The sequence below is a fragment of the Phyllostomus hastatus genome, unplaced genomic scaffold, assembly GCF_019186645.2.
Source record: "Phyllostomus hastatus isolate PE091 unplaced genomic scaffold, TTU_PhHast_1.1 phas_contig_29, whole genome shotgun sequence".
Taxonomy (NCBI): domain Eukaryota; kingdom Metazoa; phylum Chordata; class Mammalia; order Chiroptera; family Phyllostomidae; genus Phyllostomus; species Phyllostomus hastatus.
The window spans coordinates 40198143-40220653 of NW_025333835.1; the positions used below are offsets into that span (position 1 = coordinate 40198143).

General features: G+C 47.9%; 1 protein-coding gene across 1 annotated transcript in view; it reads right to left on the reverse strand.

Moving 5' to 3' along the window:
* ABCC4 (ATP binding cassette subfamily C member 4) overlaps positions 1-12245 on the reverse strand; it is a 208919-nt gene extending 196674 nt beyond the window's left edge. The window contains exon 1 of the mRNA XM_045838973.1: positions 11851-12245. Within this exon, the coding sequence (XP_045694929.1) occupies positions 11851-11927 (77 nt within the window). The 5' untranslated portion in view covers positions 11928-12245. The remainder of the gene's footprint in view (positions 1-11850) is intronic.
* Between the last annotated feature and the right edge of the window lie 10266 nt (positions 12246-22511).

The window sequence follows — 22511 nt, forward strand, 5'->3', positions numbered from 1 at the left end:
TTCCAAATTAGACAAGCAGTTACTGAAAGGGCCCAAGGATGAGTATCTCCAAGATCCCTGCAAGCCCCTCCCTCCCCGCTCACTTGCCGAGGCCCCACAGGGTGGAAGGAGGCCCGCAGAGCCAGCTGCTGTCCTGCTTCCAGAGGAACCTGAGAAGACTGAAGTGACAACTTAAAATCACTGACTACGCCTGTTAAGAGTGAGACGCACAACCAGGCGCTGAGAGATCAAGACGTGAAAGACACTGGTTTCTGCCCTCAAAGAGCTAACAATTTAATCTTTTAAAAAGTCGCATGAATGAAGACCTAACACATGGTCACTTAAAGACACAATGAAAGAGTGGGTTTTGCAGCAATCCCCACCGTACCCATTTACTGAGGGCCGAGCACGCAGCCGTCAGTCGACAGGCACCACCCGGGGTGACATCTATGAAGAGCGCATTGTCTGTTTCACAGGTGACGGCCCTGCGCAGCTCAGTGAGCACTCGGAATTCGTACAAACACCACACTCGGATTCAGTGACACTGAGACCCCCCCAGCCCGGTGTTAAGTTTCAGGCCATTGATAAATCTCCCTTTTGCTAATTTGAAATAGGACAGACATCTATCACACTATCGAAGGTTGGGAGGGAAGGGGGAGATGGAGGGAGAAGGAAGGAGAGAGAGAAAGGTGAGTGCTGCCTAGCCAGTAATGGTGAAAGATGACTCCAACAAGCGATATTAAAAGAACTAGCCACCCTGGCTGGCGTAGCTCAGTGCATTGAGCGCGGGCTGCGAACTAGTGTCGCAGGTTCGATTCCCAGCCAGGGTACATGCCTGGGTTGCAGGCCATGGCCCCCAGCAACCGCACATTGATGTTTTTCTCTCTCTCTCTCTCTCCCTCCCTTCCCTCTCTAAAAATAAATAGAAAAAAATCTTTAAAAAAATAAAAAATAAAAAAAGAACTAGCCAATTGGGCTTATGATATCACCTGTCACATCCTGACCCATAAACCACACTAAGGAAATAAGTCAGCAAATAAAAGTTTATGGGTGAACAATTTTATAGTCACGAGCTTTTAACTGACAAGGGGGAATTCCACTCAATGACCCCCATAAACTCAGTGCGTGTAGGCCTCCTTGTGTGACCAGGGTAAGGACATAAAACACAGTGACAGGGAGGCCACAGGTCACGCTCTGGGATTTGTCAGACCTGATCCAATTCAGAGCCCCATTCTGCCCTACCTGGGTAACATGAGGACCACGCCAGCTGCCACACGAGGTTACCCTAAGCATCCAAGGACCGAGTGTCGTCCAGGTCCCTGCACCCAACAAGCCCCGTTCCTTCCCGATCGCGTGCTGGGTCCCAACGGGGATTGAATGAGCCTCGCCGTGCTTGTGCTTTGAGGATGAGGGCAGTTTGAACCCCTGGCCGGAAAAGTGGAAATGTGCACAGAAACGTGTTTGACCTTGACTCACTGGCCCTTAGTCTTCACTGCCCACCTCATCAGAAACCTTTTAAGAAGACTGATGCCTGCAGTCCGCCCCCAGAGATGATTAGAACCAGTCTACGGAGGGACCAGGCGCTCAATTTCATGGCTGCCCCAGTAAGACCCAGTCACAGTGAGTGCTGAAATCTGCTGTGTGTTAACGAATTAGAACTTCGACAAGACAGAGCTGGCGAGCTTCACAGAAATCACACCCGTCAATCGTTGAGAGAGGCCACTGGTGAGTCTATTTAGGAAAGACAGCCCCAAGGGCCAGCTTGTGTTTATTAGGAAGAAATCATGACAAACCAACCTCAACCCTTCTTTCTGGAGGGTTTCCAAGTGACCACCCAGTAAATACGGCACCTCTGGACCCCCTGAGACAGTCGGCAACGTCCCCTGTAGCCAACACCCGTAGCCAAGTTCACCTACTGCCCACGGTGTCCACTGGCACACTGGCCACACCTGGGTGACAGGCCGTTCCAGGACCTGTCCTTCCTCATGGTCGGACTACAGAAGCTCTCAAATAACTTTCGACAGGCAACCACGAGGCGCTAAACTTGGACGTCAGCAAAACAAACTTAAATAGGGATGAAACAGTAGTTCGGGGATACAGCCACTGACTATGAGATCCATTAACTGTGTGCATCCAATATTTCTCAACTGTTGGCATTGCTGCTGATGCCCGCATTTTACCTCCAGCCCAGACTTCCTCCCTGTGCTCCTGAATGAACCAGTTACCGACTCAACCTGTCTACCTGAAAGTGTGGCGGGCATCTCGAACTTCACACAGTCAAAACCAAACTCCTGGTCTTCCCCAACCTGCGTCTCCTATAGCTTCAGGGACTCATCTAATGGTGACTCCACCCCTCCAGGTGCTCAGGTCAAACCTGTGGAGCAACTTTGACCCCCTCTCCCTCCCACGTCCCACAGTCTGTCCAGCACCGAAGACCCTCAGCTCCACCGTCAAATAAGCTCTTCCCTGAATCCAGCTGCTCACAACTGGCCTTCCTACCATCCTGGTCAAAGCCACTATCATCTCTTGGCTGAACTGCTGTGAAACCTCCTGCCAGTCTCCCCACATCTACCTGCCTATGACTTTCTTTAGTCTACCCTCCACACAGCAACCAGAATGATCTCACTAAATCCTTGGAAGGCTGTGTCCCCTCTCTTCTGCAAACTATCCAGTGGTCCCACCTCGTTCCAGGTAAAGCCCAAGTCCTCAATGGCCGGCAGAGCCCTCAAGATCCCTTCTCTTGCACTGGCCACTGCCCCAGCTTCTCTGCAAAATGTGCCCTGGCCACCCTGCCTAAAACCGTCACCTCCCTTCGCCACACACACACACTCCGCACCCCTTTCCTGGTCTTATTTTTCCTCCTTAGCACTCACAACTAACATACTACACCTTACTTACTCATCTTGGTTAGTGTTTGTTCTCTCACTCAAGTTTAAGTCCCACGAAGGGAGGGACTGTTGTCTATTTTGCTCACTGGGGCACCCCAAGTGTCCGGAACGGGGGTGGGCAAACGTGTTCTGTGAAGAGCCGGAGCACAAATACTTGAGGCTTTGCAGGTCACAGAGCCTCTGTTGCAACTCCTCAGCCCTGCTGTTGTGGCCCACAGATGACCTCCGAGTGAGCGAGCAAGCGAGGCTGTGTCCCAGTAACACTCCATTGACGAGAAATGAGAACAGACCGTCGGCTGCACTGGGCCGGCGGGTCACGGTGTGCCGACTCCGGGTCTAGAACATTACCTGGACGGCAGCAAGCACTCAGAACCATTTGTTAAACTGTCAAAGTGGTAGTGAAAACACCACCTCTGGCCGGTCAGACCTGAAATACATGCAACGTTAGAATAAAAACAGGATCAACTGAAGAGCATTCAGTGCAACCCCATGGAAAGGGGGCCTGAAGCCTCCGCCACGTAAAGGCAGCCTGGGACCGGAGACGACCCTGTGGAAGACAGAACACTTCATGGGCCCATGGCACCTGCCTCCGACTGCCAGAAGCCCATCCATACGAAACGGGGGCTTGATGCATGGTGACAAAAAATTTTAAAAGGACGTACAGATGGGTAGAAAATACCCAGAAAGAAAACTGTGATTCTTACTGGCGGGTGTGGCTCAGTGGATTGAGTGCCGGCCTGCGATCCCAAAGGCTGCCAGTTCGATTCCCACTCAGGGCACATGCCTGGGCTGCAGGCAGGGTCCCCAGCTGGTGTGTGAAGACAGGCAACCAATTGATGTATCTCTCACACATCGATGTTTCTCTCCCTCTCTTTCTCCCTCCTTTCCTCTCTCTCTAAAAATAAATAAATAAATAGAATCTTTTTAAAAAGAAAACTGTGTATGACGAAGTAATATAATAGTGCACTTCTCCATTAAGTAATGTCTAGGGATTCCTGGATGGCGTGAGAACTGGAAGCCCCTTCCCTCCCCGCCCTGTGGTTCCATGACAGGGGACGGCAGGCAGGCAGGCGCTGGCCTGGAGGAAAAGAGCGTGTGGGCACGAGCTCCACACGGGCCGGCACAGAGCTGGCCTGGGAAGCAGGAGACAGAAGGAGGAGCTAAAGCAGAAACCACAGAGGAGCTCCTGCAAATACAGGTCTGGGGAGCAGGGAGCAGGGGAGCCTGAGAGTCAGCAGACTGACTTCGGTGAACCGGGGAGGGGAGGCGACCTTAAATGACTGTATCAAACGGGCAGGGAGGGGCACAACCACCCCCAGGGCATCCGCACGAGTCACTGTCATCAGGACACACTAGCCCCTTCCTTCAGTTCTGTGCCTGGCATGACTCTCCGCCTTCCTCACCCAGCTGCTCCTCGACACCCTCCGTCGGTACACACCTTACGCATACCGGCGCTACCGCACACGCCCGGAGGTGTGGTGATGAGCCCGTGCGGCAGACTGCTGCACACACGGACCACGTCTTCTAGTGCCCACTAGGGTCACGGGTGACCCAGAGCTGGCCAACAGGATGTGAGTGTAAATGACACGTGTCACCTCCAAGCCCGAAACATGCACTGGGCTGGCCAAAGACTTCGTTTGTTTGTTCCCGTAAGATGGCTCTGGTAGCAGGTAGGTGTCTTTAACCTCATTCAAAACAACTTTGTTACATTGTATTGTGACAGCTGTCATATCAATGTGCATTTTTAAAAAACTTACTGAAATTGGTAAATTTCTTGTAGCCATCTTAATATTGAAAATGGAAGAAAATATGCAATATTAACAGCACATTATGCCTTATTATTTCAACAAAGGTAAATGCTACTGAAATGCAAAAAGAAATATTTGCGCAGCGTACAGAGAAGGTGCTGTGACTGATCAAAGGTGTCAGAAATGGCTTGGGAAGTCTCGTGCTGGAGATCTCTCACTGGACGATGCTCCACTATCGGGCGGACCAGTTGAAGGTGACAGCGATCAAACCAAGACATCAATTGAGAGCAATCAATGTTATAAACCACGCAGGAGACAGCCGACTCAAAATCTCCAAATCAATAAAGTTACTGATGGAAATGAAAAATGTATCTTTTATTTTAAGGGAAAAAAACCACACGGACTCTTTGGCCAGCCCAATGTACCCCACTCCAGCCGAATAAAGGGAACCCAGCGGCCAGGACACAAGAACCCAGCCATCAGAGAGAGAGGAAGCCCAGTGACTGGGTAAGTGTGTGGTGGGGTTCCCCACCCCAGCCGGCCCAAGAGAGACTGTAACACACGAATAAAGGCGTGTTACTTTTACTGTTGTTTTGAACGGAGCCACTGAGACTCGGGGCCTGTTTCTCTCAGCAGCTAGCGTTACTGACCGAACTGTGACCACCACCACCTCCCTACCAGACTGTGAGCTCTTCCAGACAGTTGGTATTTTGATTTCTTTGTGGACTTAAACCTGGCAACAAAGAAGGCACACAGACGTTTACTCAGCGAATAATCTGTGAAGCCACAGAGGGGTGGGAAGAGTGACCTTGGCCCCCCACTGTGCTCTCCAGCAGAAACGGACTTTGAGGGATGAGAAAAGTGGTTCCCAAACCTCAGCCCCTGAATCACCCAGGAAGCATGTTTAAAAGTCGGATTTCTGGATGCCACCTCCTACCTCCGCCCCCGCCCCCCACCCTAGCCCCAAGAGATGATGATCCTATGGGGAAGGAATGAGACTCAGAAATTCACATTTGTAACCCACCTGGGGAATGTGAACTTGCAACTGCTAAGTAACAAGGGGAAGGTAGCAGGGCTTTCGTTCTGCACGTATGTACTGCTTCCCGCCCGCCCGGCACTATTCTACATGCCTTACCACGCGGGGTTCCTTTGAGGCTCTCAACAGCCCTACAGGTGGGTACTGGGATTACTCCCGTTTTCCAGATGCAGAAACTTGCCCGGGGTCAGTAAGTCGCAGACCTCAGATTTATACGCAGGCAATCCAGCTGCAGGCAGAGCACGGCTCCCCTGTACCCACCACGGATCGGGGCTCAGGGTGGCAGAAATGTGCCTCCCACCACGGAGCTGGGAAAGCGACTCGGGTGTCACAGCCCCTTACCCCCAGTTAGTCCCACGGCCCTGGTCACCCCGGGGCTCACTGAGAGGCAGCTGCCTTGTGTCGGTCAGCTTCCCAGGCTCTGCTGGTACTGAAAAGGCAGAATAGTTCCCAGACCTGCCTCGCCTCACCAGGAAAGTCCAGTTGTGTGAGAAATGGGGTGAGGTGAGGCTTGGAAAGCAAATTCTGCAGGGTCCTGAATGCCATGCTAAAGAACTGCTCTTGAGAGCAGCAAGACGCTTGCTTTTAAAGAGGGGGGACGGCATGGACTTTTAAGAGAAAGACTGGGAGCAGTGAGACCCAGTGGAAGGAAGAGAAGCCACAAGTGGGGGCTGAGGTGGGAGCTGGGGTGGGGAGGGGCACAAGCGCCAGGAGGGCAGACACCCTGTGGATGCCACACCCTTGCATTCAGAAAGCCTTTGCGGAATCCATGAATGACTCCAAGGGCTCATTTCAAGTTGAATCAATAGCCCTGGCTGGTGTGGCTCAGTGGATTGAACGTCAGCCTACAAACTACAAGGTCGCTGGTTCAATTCCCAGTCAGGGCACATGACTGGTTACAGGCCAGGTCCCAGGTAGGGGGTGTGCAAGAGGCAACCAATCAATGTTTCTCTCCCTCTCTTTCTCCTTCCCTTCCCCTCTCTCTAAAAATAAATAAATAAAATCTTTAAAACATAAGAAAATTTAGAACTGCAACATCTCTGAAGCACATATAAGGAAGTGCAATAGAACAGGATACACCTGTACAGAGATCATACAAGGGTTCCTCTCTAAGTGGATCGAACACTTCTCTTGTCTTCAGACACCGGCTGTCCATGGGAGGCCTTCTTGCCCCTGGGCTGGGCGAGCTGCACTCACTCTCACCGCCACTCTCCCAATTTCAAAGCTTGGCAATCACTTGCACACAGCCACTCAGAGTCTGCAGGACCTAAGACCAGACCCGAGTCCATGCCGTGCCAAAGCCCAGATTCACCCACCACCACCACTGGCATCTACCTGGATGCCATCCATCGACAGAGAAACACAAAAAACTGCAGGAGCTCAGAGTTCACCCAAAGAGGAAACCCACAGACGCAGCCCCACGGTCAGAGGGGCAGGGATCCCAGGTCCCACTGAAGAGGGACAGGGGGGACTTAGGACGAGGGCTCATGCTGGACAAGGGGCCCCTGCACTCCACACCCCACAGGGCAGACAACTCCTGGGAGACACACAGGACTGGGGAGTCCCCTGCAGGGGTCAGAAGGGCAGACTATCCACACTTGACACATCTGAATGGATGCTACTTAACACCTCCCAGGCTGACCTGATGCATGACTATAAAGACAAAAGAAAACAAAATCAAGAATAAACTATAAAAAATAAGCTTATAAAACGTGTTACACTGTTTTACTTCACTGCAGGGACTTAGTAGTAAATTTTAATACACGTTTGGATTGTTCTGCATCTTGTTTGGGTTGGCTTTATTGTATAATATTGCCAAAACTCATCAAATTAAACCGTAAGAAAGTGGAAGAGGCCAAGGCCAGAGGAAGAGCCCAGGAAAGCTCCCCCCGCCTGCATCTACATTTGCATTTCAGACTGTTAACAAAGAACTGCAGCCCTGACCCATGTGGCTCAGCTGGTTGGGCTTCGTCCCTCCTCCCTCAAAGCAAAAGGTCGCTGGTTCAATTCCCGGTCAGGACACAGGCTTGGGTTGCAGGTTCAGTCCCTGGTCGGGGTGCGTTCAAGAGGCAACTGATAAATGTATCTCACATCGATGTTTCTCTCCCTCTCTTTTTCCCTCCTTTTCCCTCCCTCTAAAAAATACATAAATAAAAATATTTTTTAAAAAATAAAGAACAAAACAAGGATAATCGCATAAGAGATATTCTGAAAATGGTGCAAAAAACCTCATTTAAAATTAAGCATTTCAGACAAAAACTAGGGGGAGGGTGGTAATGGGGGGGAAGTGGGGAGGGCTAGGTGGGTGGGCTGGAATGGGAGTAAAAGGGAGATAACTGTACTTGAACAATGATTAAAATAAAAATAAATAAAAATAAAACACATAAATAAAAAATTAAGCATTTCCATGCATTCATGATCACTACCTAGAGTGCCGAACTCAGCTGCCCTCTCTAAGCCCGCCCCCCCACCCCACCCCACCCCCTGCCCCGCCCCGCCCCGCCCCCAGCACTCGGTCCTCTGCGTTTCCCCCTCGCCCAGGGCAGCAGCGCTCGGAGCCGAGTCTCCAGAGGCCGCGTCTTGACACCAGCAGCAGTTTCCACAGCAGCATCCACAGCAGCATCGCCCTTCTGAGCCAGTCAGGGGAGGCAGGGCTGAACCCCCGCCTGCTGGGCCGAAGGCACCTAGCCCCAGCCCTCCTGGACCCCCGTCTCTGAGGCAGGTCCTTCGCTGCTGAGCCCCAACCTGCTGACCTCTGGGGTGAGGGGGCGCAGAGGACCACGGAGCACCGAGCTGAACACACACGCTCACAGCCCAGCAGGAGAGACACCACGGGGGAGAAGAGCCTTGGGGGATGTGGGCCATCTAGTGCCCAGCGGGACACAATTCACAGGCTTTGCCACTTATTTCCAATAATGGGGAAGAGGAAGAATTATTCAATAAACCATGATGGAAAATGGCCTCTCCTGGAAAAATGTGGGGCCTGTCTTAGATCAAACAGCAAAAGAAATCCCAGCTGCCTTTATTGTTAGAAATGCAACAAGAAAGCTAAAAGAAAATACTTGAGATTTCACTGGTGCTGGGATTTTTAAAAGATAAACTTTGAAAGCAACAGGGGAAACCAAAAAAGAAAAACTCAGTGGACTTAATGATATATAAAGTTTAAAACCTCTGAACTAAATGAAGAGACAAATGAAAATCTGGAAAAATACTATAAGGCCTTTACAGGTTATTTCAAAAAAGTAAGTGACTCACAGGGAAAAAAAAATCCATTAAGAGACAATTGAAAGAAATATAAATGGTCAACAGACATAAAAAAGTTCCATCACTATAACTCAAATAAATTCGTATTAAAACTCATTTTTAACCTTTCTACTTAGAAAAAAATTTAATTCAGGTACTCAAAGTTCACAATGAACTAAGCACATAAACTTCTATTAAGAGGGCCACCTGATCATATCCTGTTGCAAAACCACTTGGGCTTTCACCAGTCACTCTACCTCTAGGAAAACAGACAAAAAGGAAAGACGGCAAAAACATATAGACATGGATACTCTTACACCATAACACATAGACACAAACTGTGTCCCACAAAGGGAAAAGGCTGCGTAAACAGCAACCATGAAACAGCATGTTTTGAGGATTACTTAATGCCATAAAGAAATGTCAACCACAGGAAAGCAAGCGATCAGGATCAAAACCAGCTTTATTAAAAAATATGCGCACGTGTGCACAGGTGTCCGCAGAGAGGCCCAGGGGAAAGACTCCGACACCAGCACAGCATCAGCAGGTGTGCTTGGCTGATGGAAATAAATCATCCTTACTCCTTTCTTCTTTTTCTGTGGCTTTACATTTCTTACAGACACAGAAAAAAACACATATTCTTTTAAAAAATTCTCAGTAGTCACCAAGAGCCAATAATACAGCTCTTGTTAGACCCCCAAGTTCAAAATGTGCTGTGAAAACAGCAAAACCCTACCTAGGGCACTAGTTACTCGCATCTTCAAGATAAGGAGCTGCCAGTCCTCGAGTTTAGAAAGCAGATAACATTGGAGAGGCTGAAGACTGGGTCGCTCTTCACAAGGTGGGCCTTGTCCCCTGGCTGGGCTCACTTCAGCCTGGTGGCCTGCGGCCAGAGGGGCACACGAGAAAACCCGCTGAGGTGTCTCAGACGCTAAAATTCCTCCAACTGCAGAGGGTAAATAAGGTACAGGATGGCAATTATGGCCAACAACGGACTTCACAAAGACCTGTCCCTGCTATAAAACTCAAACCCCGGAATGACAATGGATTCCGGTGACTTCCAGCTGCCGGCCAGTCTCCAGTCTCGATGTGGCACCAGAATGACCTGCAGCCCTGGTGTAAACTCCACCACCACCACCCCACCCAGTCTCTAATCTCACAGAATCGGTGTGGAATGGGCGGGGGGGAACTTGCATATCCAACCAGCTCCCTGATGAGATGGATGGTGAGGGATGGGGGACCCTACTTGGAGAACAGTTGCCCTAAAGCATGGTCATAGATGTTTCCTGTGGACCATCTCCAACAGCGAGAACTTGAAGAAACCGCAGCCTACAAAACAGAGGTGAATTTACGGTAGACTTCTCCACGCATTTAAGAGCGAGTGTCCCAACGTTGAGAAGCAGCTCAGCGCCAGACTGCCTGGTTTGCCATCCTGCCCCATCACTGTCCACCCGTGCGATCCCAGGCCATTCACTCAATCTCTCTCTGGGTCAGTGCCTTCAGGAGTAAAACAGAGATAACTGTCCCTCACCTGCAGCCAGAAAACCACAAAGAGATGCCTACTCAAGCTGTTAATGAGGAGTCCTCACCTTCCCACGGCCAGGTACAAACATTCCCGAAATCCACAAATAGGATATGCTTCCAGAGTTCCTTGCCCTGCCTGAAGTTAACGAGATATTTGCCTACTTCACTGTCATTTATAGCAACCACAGTTACATTCCTAGTTCTTCGTGCCTTTCATGAAGAGCCAACAAACAGCCAAGAGCTGTTCCCACACGTAATGAATACACCACAGTCCAGTGCAGAAGCACTCATCCCCTTGGAATCCCTTAGGTTTTCCCATTAAAAAAAAAGTTTGGGGGAGGGTGGGTCATATCACAATAGTGGGAAAGATGAAAAGAATGTCAGGGTTGAGAAACAGAAGATCAAACAATCAACCCATGTGATTAAATCCAAAGGATTGGGCCCACCTGATTTGAAGTCCCAGCTGCTAGATGGAGAACTTTGCCACTTCACCTCCGGGGGCCGTTTCTCACCCGTGTTTCCTCCCAGTTCAGGGACCCTTCAGTGGTTTTAGGGCCTTAGGACTCCTGGGTAGGACCCCCCAATCAAGATCCTGGATCACTTCCGTAAAGGCTAGAGAGATCCCTCCAAGTCCTGTCCCCAGGGTAGTCCTCAAAGGTGGAAGGAAATACCCACAACAGGAAAGGGGCTGGTCAAAGGCGCTCGCCAGTCAAGGAAGGTTATGTGTGTGTCCTAGGCAAAGGCAAATCGCGTTCAAGTGTCCCCGTTCATTACATAAATAATAAGAGAGTTTTTTACCCACACGAAATTGGCCACAACTAGCTACTAGGACACACAGTGAGAAACACAGGAACGAAGAGTCAGAGGGAGCGTGAGAGACAAGAGACAGGATCGCGGACACACACGGAGCCCCGTGGAGGAGCAACTCGGCTGTCACATAAGGAATACATAAAGAGGCAGGGGCACTATTGGGCCATAGGCACTAATTAGGCTTTGGCTGAAATTACGTAAAGGAGGCTGTTCATACGCTGCTTGCTTAGGAAGAAAGGGTGCGGCTTTTGTTCAGAACTGAGAACCCCTGAGCGGTTACGGGGAATCCGACTAAAGGTGGCGAGCGGGGAGGTCCAGTCCGTTCTCCCATTGAGCAACCTCCGTTCTCCTCCTCTTCCCAGGTCCTGGAGGCTGACGGGGCGGCGAGCAGCAAGACAGGGAGCCACTGCGCCCCCACCACCAGGTCCCACCCGCCCCGCGCGCCGGGGCGCAGTTGCGGACCACGCGGCCGGCGTGGGACTGCCCCCACCGCAGCAAGAAAAGCCGGCGGCGAGAGTTCCGGCTCCCCGACCCTGGGTGCCCCCCACCCCCAAAGAGGCCCGCAGCGTCGGGCACGCGCCGATCCGCGGCAGGGTGCCACCGCTCGGGCCGGGGCGCTCACCAGAAGAACACGCGCGAGCAGAGGTTGGCGTTCTGCAGCGGGTTGGCCTTCTTCACCTCCTCGTAGACCGGCAGCATCTTGGCAGCCAGGCGGCCGAGAGCTGGGGTGGCGCTGCTCGGGCGGCGGCGCGGCTCCCGCTGCTCGTGGAGGCGCAGACGGGGATGCTGGAGCTCTGGCGGTCACGGTCAAGCCGGTCCGCTCCTCTGAAGCCGAGAACCACCCGCTTCCGGGAGCGGCGCGCTGGCGGCCGCCCCGGCCCCGCCTCCACCTCCGGGCCACACCGCCTCGGGGACGCCCGCTGCGCGCCGCCGCCGCTCCTGCTGCCGCCGCCGCTGCTTGGTGCCGGGAACCGGGAGACGCCGGGCACCGGGGTCCGCGAGAGGAGTGGGAGGCTGGGCCGCCGCTGCCGGGAGCCACGCGCACGTGCGAGGCCGCCCGCAGCGCTGGATGGGGGCGGGTAGGCAGACCCCGGGGGGGGGCACGTGCTCACACCTGGCCGCAAACTTGACCTGAGCTGCAGCTCCGAGCCGAGACTCAGAGCCCTGTGGAGAAGGGAAGTGCCGGCTTTGTCTGCCCTTGCTGCTCAGAACGCCCCCTGGCCTGCGGCTTTCAGAAGACCGAGAGAAAGCTGCCAGACGCCCCAGCCGGCGCCTTCTGGGCGGGCTGCCCTCCTCAGGACCAAAGAAGGATGTGGTGGGACTGCCTCCAACCGAAGGGCGAGCATTTGACCTCCACAGCAGCAGGGTTTAGCACAGATTACCTACAGAAAGCTAACAGCTGATTAGAAGAGCCCAAGAATTTGGAAGGTGGAAAGCATACTCTCGTGGGAGTGGGAGGGGGGACACGCTTTTGCTATCTGACGTGTTGCTGCCCTCCTAGTGTGGGGGGAAAGAGAGAGAGACTGCCTTATGATTTCCTTCATGGGGCTCTCAGAACCTAGCTGAGTGACAGGGGCACATGGAACATGTTCCAGAGCACCCGCTGTGCGCATTTCTGGGGACCTTACCTCACCTTTAATATAAAGGGTGTTATACTATATACCCTTTTATATCTATTACTATATATATAACTTTTATATATATAACTATATGTAACTATAAAAGGATATTATCTCTTCCTGCAGTTAAAAGTATAGAAGGCCTGAGTCAAGAAGGCATTATTCCTATTTTACCCATGAGAAAGATGAAGCTCAAGGACAGAACTTTCTTACAGTCAGTAAACTCTGAGACCTGAGCGAGACTCAACTCGGAGGCCACCATGGCTGGTCTCAGTGTCTAATGGTCAGTGTGTGTGAAAAGTGCCTAGACCACACGGCCAAGACACAGTGTCAAAGCAGCTCTATCCAATACACAGAAATAAACACAGGGAGGCTGCCAAAATGAGGAGACAAACATGGGCCAAATGAAAAACAGATCAAAACTCCAGGAAAAGAGCTAAGTGAAGTGGAACTAAACAATCCATCAGATGCAGAGTTCAAAACACTGGTTATAAGGATGCTCAAGGAACTTAGTGAGGAGGACCTCAGCAGCATAAAAAAGAACCAGTCAGAAATGAAGGATAGAATTGAAATAAAGAACAATTTACAGGGAAACAACAGTAGAGCGGATGAAGCTAAGAATCAAATCAATGATTTGGAACATAAAGAAGCCAAAAATAGCCATGTAGCACAACGAGAAGAAAAAAGAATATAGAGAAAATGAGGATAGTATAAACAGCCTTTGGGACAACTTTAAGAGGTCCAACATTCACCTCATGGCGGGTGCCAGAAGGAGAAGAGAAAGAGCAAGAAATTGGAAATCTATCTGAAAAAATAGTGGAAGACAACTTCTCTAATTTAGTGAAGGAAATAGACATGTAAATGCAGGAAGTGCAGAGTCCCAATTATGATGATGCAAAAAGACCTATTCCAAGACACATCATTATTAAAAGGCCAAAGGTTAAAGATAAAGAGAGATTCTTAAAAACAAGAGAAAAGAAGTTAGATACTAGAAGGTTGCCAGATGGGAGGGAGGAGGGGAAGAATGGGTGAAGAGGTGAGGGGATTAAGAGGTACAAATAGTTACAGAATAGCCATGGGGATGTAAAGTACAGTGCAGGAAATGGAGTAGCCAAAGAATTTATGCAAGTGACACACGGACAATGGTTGCCTGAGGGAGCAGGGGGTACTGGGTGGAGGGGGTAAATAGGGGAAAAGTCAATCGGGACAACTGTAATAGCATAATCAATAAAATGTAATTTAAAAATAAAGTGAAATAAAAAGAGAAGTACCTAGAATGTGCTGGTTGCATGATCGTAGACCCTACAAAACCCTAGATTCGCACTCATCCGCCTTCAGCTACTTTGTGTCCTCAGCACTTTCTCTTCCCTTGAACCGTAAAAAAGAAAGAGCAAAGGATACAAGTTCATGGTGTTTACAACCAGATTACTTTATTATTCTGATAATTAGCTGCGTCCCTTGGCTAAAATGGCGTTGTTAATAATAGCTTTAGGCTTTTGTCATGCAAGATGATTAAGTTCTACAGAACTGGATTACAGCAATGTGACTGTAGGTCACAACACTGTGAACTTGAAATTGGCTAACAGTACATCTGGAGTGTACTCAACATTAAAAAAGGGAAAACGGTTATGATGTTAAGTCGTGGAGATGCTGACAGGCTTGATTGTGAGTGTTTCATAACATATATATAGTCATGAGGTTGTATACTTTAAATACATGCAATTTTTAATTGTTAGTTATACCTCAGGAAAGCTGCAAGGGGGAAAATGGCATTTAAAGAAGGCCTATCTGTATTCAAACATTTTTTTATAAGTCAAACACATAAGAATGGCAGCTTATTAATTTTTAATTGGTGAGTGACGGGGGCTTATACTATTTTCTTGGTATTTCATGTATGTTTGAGAATTTCTGTTACAAAAAGGAAGTCGATTAGAACTGAACATTGTAAGAAAACACTGTTATTCAATTACCTGTCTTTACCTCAGACCACGCAATCTATAAACCTAAGTAATCAGCCCTCACCTGATACGCAGTTGTCTTTGACCCTCCCTGAATTTTCCAGCCCTGTAAATGCTCAGCTGCCACTTCTACTTCGAAGATGAAGAATTTGCCTACTAGAGTTAGAAGTCTATGAGGGACCGAGCAAAACGAAAAGGATTCATGGACACAGCACTGTGGTGATTGCAGGGGAGGGTTATAAGGGTGTTAAATAGTAACAGAAAAACACAATGAAAACACTTTAAAAAAAGAAAAGAAGTCTAGTGACTTCTCTTAAACTGCCCCACCCGTCTCTCTAGTCCCCACAATTCTCAGGGTCATAATCAGAGCCATCCCAACGGCCAAAAACATTCAATCCCTTCAGCTTCTGCTGAGTCTTGGTTTTTAAACCTAAGATCTTTGACACTTAAGAACATTCTTCCTTGTATATTAATTAATAGGGCATTTCAAAGGTTTACAGAGAACCAGTGTGGAATCATAGAGAGAAGACTGCATTGGGTGGATACAAGGGACAAGGGATCTGGACTTTTCACCTATTGTCTAATCTTCCTGACCCTTATGTTTCTCGGGTCCAGAATGAGAACCTGAGTTCCTCACTCTTCCTACTTTCTGCAGCGTCATGGTGAGCCTTGCAGCTTGTGAGTGCACTTTTAAAACCCAAGGCAACAATGCACAAAAGGGTGAGGTTTTTTCCATTCGTGCAATAAACATTTAGTGACTGTCTTCCGGGTGCATGACCACCGGGCAAGGCACAGAACTTGCAAAGCTCTATCAGCACTTGTTTACTGATCTTAAATAGTTTAATACTAGAACGAAAAAGTCAATAACACTTGTCAGAGAGGATGTAGACAAATTGGAACCCTCATATGACTGCTGGTGGAAATGTGAAATGAGACAGCAGCGAAGTTACCATATCATCCAGCGATTTCATTCCTAGGCATGACGCAAGAAAAATAAGAACACAACCACACAAAAACTCACACATGTCATAGTAGCACTATCCACAGAAGCCAACAAGTGGGGGAAGGGGCGGGGACTAAGTGTCCACCCACTGATGATTGGATAATAAGATGTGGTATTACATGCAATGGAATGCTATCTGACATTTTCTAAAAAGAAATAATACTGATGCATGCTGTCACCAAGATGAACACTGAACATACGCTGAGTGAATGAAGCCAGTCTCTGCCTCCAGTGAGAAAAACTAGAGAATGTTTGGAGAGCCAGTCTTGCTATACTTGACAATTCATTCTCAAACAAACCTCAGGGGCACAAGATACAAATTTGTGCCTTAGCCCTGGCTGGTATGGCTCAGTGGATTGAGCACCAACCTGTGAACTGAAAAGTCACTGGTTTGATTCCCGGTCAGGGCATGTGCCTGGGTTTTTGGCCAGGTCCCCAGTTGGCGGCATGTGAGAGGCAACCACACATTGATGTTTCTCTCCCTCTCTTGCTCCCTCCCTTCCCCTCTCTCTAAAAGTAAAATAAATAAAATCTTTAAAAAAAAAGAATCTGTGCCTTTGCAAAATATAAATTACTGAAGGGACCCCTCTCAAATAGTCAAAGCATCAAGTGTGTCAACTGCAGTTGGTATAGGAGTTTATATCCCAGTTGTTAGTTCTAAATGGCTCGGCTAAGACAATGCTGGACCTCAAGCATTTTTCTTCTAAGACAAGTAGGACAAATGGCATTCGCAATTTAAATGTACTCCAGTGGAAATCTGGAGTACATTTAGTAACTATTTACTAAACACCTATGTGTGCCAGGAGCAGCTAGGGGCGTGGAAGGGAGCAAGAAGAGTAGTTGGAGGAGAGTCTTGGTGGCGTCGAGCTCTGGGAGTCCTGAAGCTGACAGCATCTCTGCTTGGATTGTGGGAACTGCCCGAGCAGGTCATGCCCTCTGGGCACCTCTCCAGGGCTAAGGCAGCTTACTGCTTATCTGTACCCTCTGCTCAAGGGTATTTTTCTGGCCATGGAAGCACATTGGGCCCATATGCAAGGCAAGCCAAAACCCTGGAGTCAACCTTCAACCAATGATGGCTGGGGAGTTGGGAAATAAGTGCCCAGTCCCCTTGCCCGTCAGTCGAAATGATATTCTCTCCCAGTGCTACCCAGCGGGATGGAGCCCAGCTGCCTAAGCAGTAACTTGCTTGTTCATACACCTTTTATCGCCTGCCTGCCTTTCTCTGTCTTACTCTTCTGCTGGCTAGTAGTATTTTCTTGGGATCCCCTCCACAATTAACTACTTCCACCCAAATCCTTGCCTCAGCATCTGCTGCAGTGGGAAACCAAACCAAGATACCTGGAAGATTCTTCCAGTTACAGAAAAGTAGTAGCCATATACGTAGCCATATTCATTGCCTTGCATCCACGAAAGTCCAGACTTAATCTGTAAGCCCTGGGTTGTTCAGTACAGTAGCACTATCTGCAGGAGGATTTTGACAACTTGAAAGGCATGCGGTCCAAATCGAGATATTCTGTGCGTGTAAAATTTACCATGGATTTCAAAGACAATACAAAAAAATTTTATGGTCTTATCAATGATTTTTTTACATTGATTATATGTTGAAATGATAGTATTTGGGACCCGTTGGTTTAAAAATATCTTGCTAATGTTAATATCAATTTCACTTGTTCCTTTTTACTTTTTTTAAAGATTTTATTTATTTACTTTTAGAGAGAGGGCAAAGGAGGAAGAGGAGGAGAGAAACATCAATGTGTGGTTGTCTCTCGCACGCCCCCTACTGGGGATCTGGCCTGCAACCCAGGTATGTGCCCTGATTGGAAATCAAACCAGTGACCTTTCACTTCACAGGCTGGCAATGAATCCACTGAGCCATACCAACCAGGGCTCTTTTTAAATTTTTGACATGCCTAGTACAAAATTTAAAATTACAAGTTATGGCTCACTTTATATTTCTACGGACAATGCTACTGTAACCAGTGGATAGGCACTACCACCACTAATTTCTCTCCCACTCAAGAAAGTGAACGAAGAAGGTTTGTGTTGGTATACAGAGAACTGTCCGTGGGATAGGGGAACTGGAGAGTTAAGGATTTTAGCCCTAGTTGAGAGGCTTAAGTGATTTATGCCTGTGGAAGGCTGTTATTCCAGGAACTGGAATGCATGACCATCTGACTCCAGGAGGGCGAGAAGCAATTCAGCCTTTGTGTCCCAGGGAGCCTGCCAGTGATGGAGACAGCGTCTGAGTCCGTGTGCTCCAAGGAGGGAACGCCCATGATGCAGATGAAGAATTGTCGATCAACAAATAAGGAAAAGGAAAATAAGGAAGTACTGGGAAAATCACCACTGGACTGCAGCTATTATCCAAATCACTTTTTCCAAACCCCTTACCGACTCTTTCTTCCCCTTATAAAAAGGTCAGCTTGGAAGGAGACGTTAAGGTGATGTTTGAGGATCGGTAACCCACCATCTTCTCAGATTGGCGGCCATCCGAGTAAAGCACCCACAAAGATTCAACCTTTGTCTCTGCTTCATGGCTCCCGTAGTGACAGGCAGCACGAACACCGGCTCTTCCGGTTTCAGGTGTGCTCGGATTTATAAAGTCACCCTCAGGTTTCTGAACTTTGTTACTGGAAGAGAATTACTTTTGTTGCTACTCATCTGGACCTCATTCATATCTGTATTCCAGCTCCACCATAGAGAGTCACTGTTGTGAAAAATTAAGGAAAACTGCTCACACAGCCCATTAGGGTCAATATATTTTATTTGGTCATATTTTTAAAAGATTTTATTTTTCATTTATTTTTAGAGAGGGAAGGAAAGGAGAGAGAGAGAGAAACATCAATGTGCGGTTGCTGTGGGCCATGGCCTGCAACCCAGGCATGTGCCCTGACTGGGAATCAAACCTTCGACACTTTGGCTCACAGCCTGTGCTCAATCCCCTGAGCTACACCAGCCAGGGCTATTTGGTCATTTTTTAAGGTACGATAATATATTGGAAGCTTGGGGGGGGGCATTGTTTGTTTGTTTTCAGGCTTTTAGAACACTAGCCCATTATTGATGTGGGTTGTCCAGAAACTGCTAACATTTGATAAAGATGTCCTCAGAAAAGGCTACACCTAAAAAGATAAAATTCTTGCTTTCTGTAAATGCATAATCCAGAAAAAGAATGGGTAACAGGGAATTTATAGCAAAAAATACAATAATAAAATAAATATAGATATACAAATATATTCATCCCCACCTATAAAGTTAGCAAGGATTTTTAAAAAACAGAATACCCTATGCTAATGAAGGCAAGTTATGTTAGGCACTGTAATATATTTTTGGCAAAGTGTAACAACTTGGCCATACTTATTAAGATCCTTAAAAATGTTCTCTTCCTCGAATCAATAATTTTGCTTAGAGGAATTCCACTTACATTATTATGAAAGGAAAAAGGCCAGCACGAACAATAACTTACGTACAAATATGTTTACTGAAGTAGCGCTTATTGTAACAGAATTTAGATAGAACTGAAAGTTCAATGATAGCAGAATGATTAAATAAAAGTCAGGAATCATTTTAAACAATTGCTCCCTGAGCATCACACCCTCCCAAGCCCTGGTGAACAAGGTTTATCTTCTCACAGCGTTTACACTCGGATAGTAGGAGATAGACCGTATCTAAGGAAACAAATGAAGGAGGTAAGTTCAGGTTTAACGAGGGCTCTGAAGAAAATGCTCAGGAAGTGAGAGAGTCCTTGGACGTGCCTGGCGAGCCCTGATCGAAGTTGGGGGTCATCAGGAAGGCTGTTCAGAGGAGAGGCTTGAGTAGGAATATGCAAACGAAGAAGGAGCCAGCTTTGTGCAAATCGGGGAACAATAAAACCACCACCAAGAGCAAAATCCACCATTGCGATTGGGTAAGACGACCTCAGGGGGAAAGAGTAGCTTTCAAAAACAAGAAGGGAGCCCTCCTCATGGATTTCCTCGGATCAGTAACTAAGTGAGGGGAGGACACAGGGCAAACCGGCAGCCCCGAGGTCAGGAGAAGGCAGGCGAGCACAGGAGCCTCAGCTTCCTGGACCACAGGCCCCCGAGGAAACCCGGGCTGGGAGCAACACTTGAACTGCAATCGATGATCTGCTGGCAGCGCAGTGCAGACAAGTCTCAGAATTAGAAACTCCACAGGGGAACCCAGTCATGGGTTCCCCAGTCATGGGGGTGCGGAACCCCCAAGACTGTGAGATTTACCTCCAGGAGCTCCATTAGGTTCCTATAGTAAACGCCACAGAAAAAGTTCCTCTGGCTGCCTGCAGGGAGAGGAGAGGAGAAACCATTTAGAAATACTGTGGGTCCTTGCATAGTGTCATTCCGTTGCAACGTTGATGAGATGCTGTAGGAATAGAACTCTTGTTTGTATCGATTAGCCTATGATAAAATTGGTTTCATCGTATGACACGTTTTGCTTAAAGTTGCAGAACCTAAGATGTTAGGTGGAGACTTACCATACAGTTCTTCAACCAGGCCTGCCCTCAGTGGAAACTCGTTCAAGCCTACCCTGTGGGTGTATACCTGAGCCTAACTCACCTGGGGAAGAGAAAATTCCAACTCCAGCTGGCTCTAGGCATTCTGTCCCCCACACAGACGTGGGAGGAGGAAAAAGAATGAGAAACATTTGGGAAATTCACCATTCAAAGGCGCAGGATTCTGAACAGACCGGGACCTCCCCTACACCTCACCAACACACTACGGGATGCCTCTCTGCAGCAGCTCCTGTTACACCATGTGTGCATGTCAAGGAGAAAAAAATCCAAGGCCTACCAAAAGGCAAAAGAAAAAAAAAACAACCCACAATTTGAAGAGACAGTGCAAAACATGCCAGGCAGGGATGTGGGAGTTATCAGACCAGGGAGTTAAAACAACTATGACTCGTAAACGAACGGCGATTTTGGATAGATCAGAGAACATGCAAGAACGGATGGGCGATGTAAGCAGAGAAATGGAAATCCTAAGAAAGAACCAAAAAGAAATGTTAGCTATAAAAAGCCATGTAACATAAATGAAAATGCCATTGATGGGCTCATTAGTAGCCTAGACACAGGACGGAATCTCTGAGCTTGAGGATATAGCAATGGACTTCTCAAAAAACAAAAGATAGACAACAAAGACTGGAAAAACAGGAGGGAGTACCCAAGGGCTGTGAGGCAGCTGCAAAAGGTGTAATAGGGGTCTAATGGGAGTACCAGAAAGAGAAGAGAAAGGGACAAGAAATATTTGAAACAATAATGACAGAATGTCTCCAAATTAATGTCAAACACCAAATCCCTAGACCCTGGGAAACTCGGGCAGCTCAGAGAACACCAAGCAGAATAAATGCAAAAACAAAACCAAACCTACGCCTAGGCATGCCATTATCAGACTGCAGAGAAACACCTTGCTTATAGAAAAACAAAGATAAGAACCTCCCATTCTCCTCAGAAACCATGCAAGCAAGGAGAGAATGAAATGAAAGATTTCAAGTGTTGAGAGAAAGGCCTAGAATTCTGTACTCGGTGAAATGATCTTTCAACAGGGAAGGAGAAATAAAGACTGTCTCAGACAGACAAAAATTGAGGGCATTTGTTGCCAGCAGGCCTGCCTTGCAAAAAAATGTAAAAGATGTTTGTTAGAGAGAAGGAAAATAATGTAGGTCAGAAACTCAGATCTACGAAACGTAAGGAAGAGCATCAGAGAAGGACGTGAAGGGACGGTTGTGCGAGAGGAATGGGCCAAGTGTACCGCAGCCTTTGAAGACAGTCCGTTTCTGGGACTGTAGTGACAAAAGCAACAGAGAAATCGTAAGGAATCCTAGCAGAGAGAGTTATTAGACTCTGCCTGCCCCTTCTGTTTTTCTTGTCTTTCATGACAACCTCGTGTCGCCTGGCCCCTCACCTATGGACTCAGTCAAAGGATATCGTAACTAAGGATATCCTCTCTCACCACCTGCATCAGGTTCGCTGGACTCTGCCTAGTGACGTCATTGTACTACTGAGCACAGTCTGCCCGCCGGAGGGACCAAGAGGAGGTGGTTGTTTTGAGTAAGAAGCAAGTGGGAAATTGCAGCGAACCTTTGGCCCAAGGAAAGCGAGATGTGTCACCTTTTCAAACGAGCTAGTCAGTAAGGACACATTTAATCCCGTGCCGCGTGTCTATGCAAAGTTCGTGGTACAGCCTGCTACTATCCGTGAGAGATGCCCCTCTGTCTAATTTCAGACCTTTCACCAACTGGGGTGTGTGCACTTTCTCATTTTCCAGCAGTCAGGCAGGCTACTTAAGTCTTTTTTTCTCCCCTTATTATATATATATATATATATATATATATATATATATATATATATATATGTTTATGTTCACAGGGTCCAGCAGAAGTTATGCCTGCTTGAGTGTGGTTGGTAGTGTAATAATATGAGTGTAATAATTTATACTTTTAATTTAAACCTTCCACCTCAAATGTCATGTGGTGTGCTTGAGTGTGATATTGTTGTGTTACAGAATTACATGCTTATAATTTTGTAATAAAAGACTTTGTAATAAAAAAGGGGAATTATCTGTGCCAGACCCCGTGTGTGTGTGTGTGTGTGTGTGTGTGTGTATTTTAATTGAAAGGGAGAGAGGAAGGGAGGGAGAAAGAGAGGGAGAGAAACACTGATAGGCTGCCTGTTGTACATACTCTGTCCTGA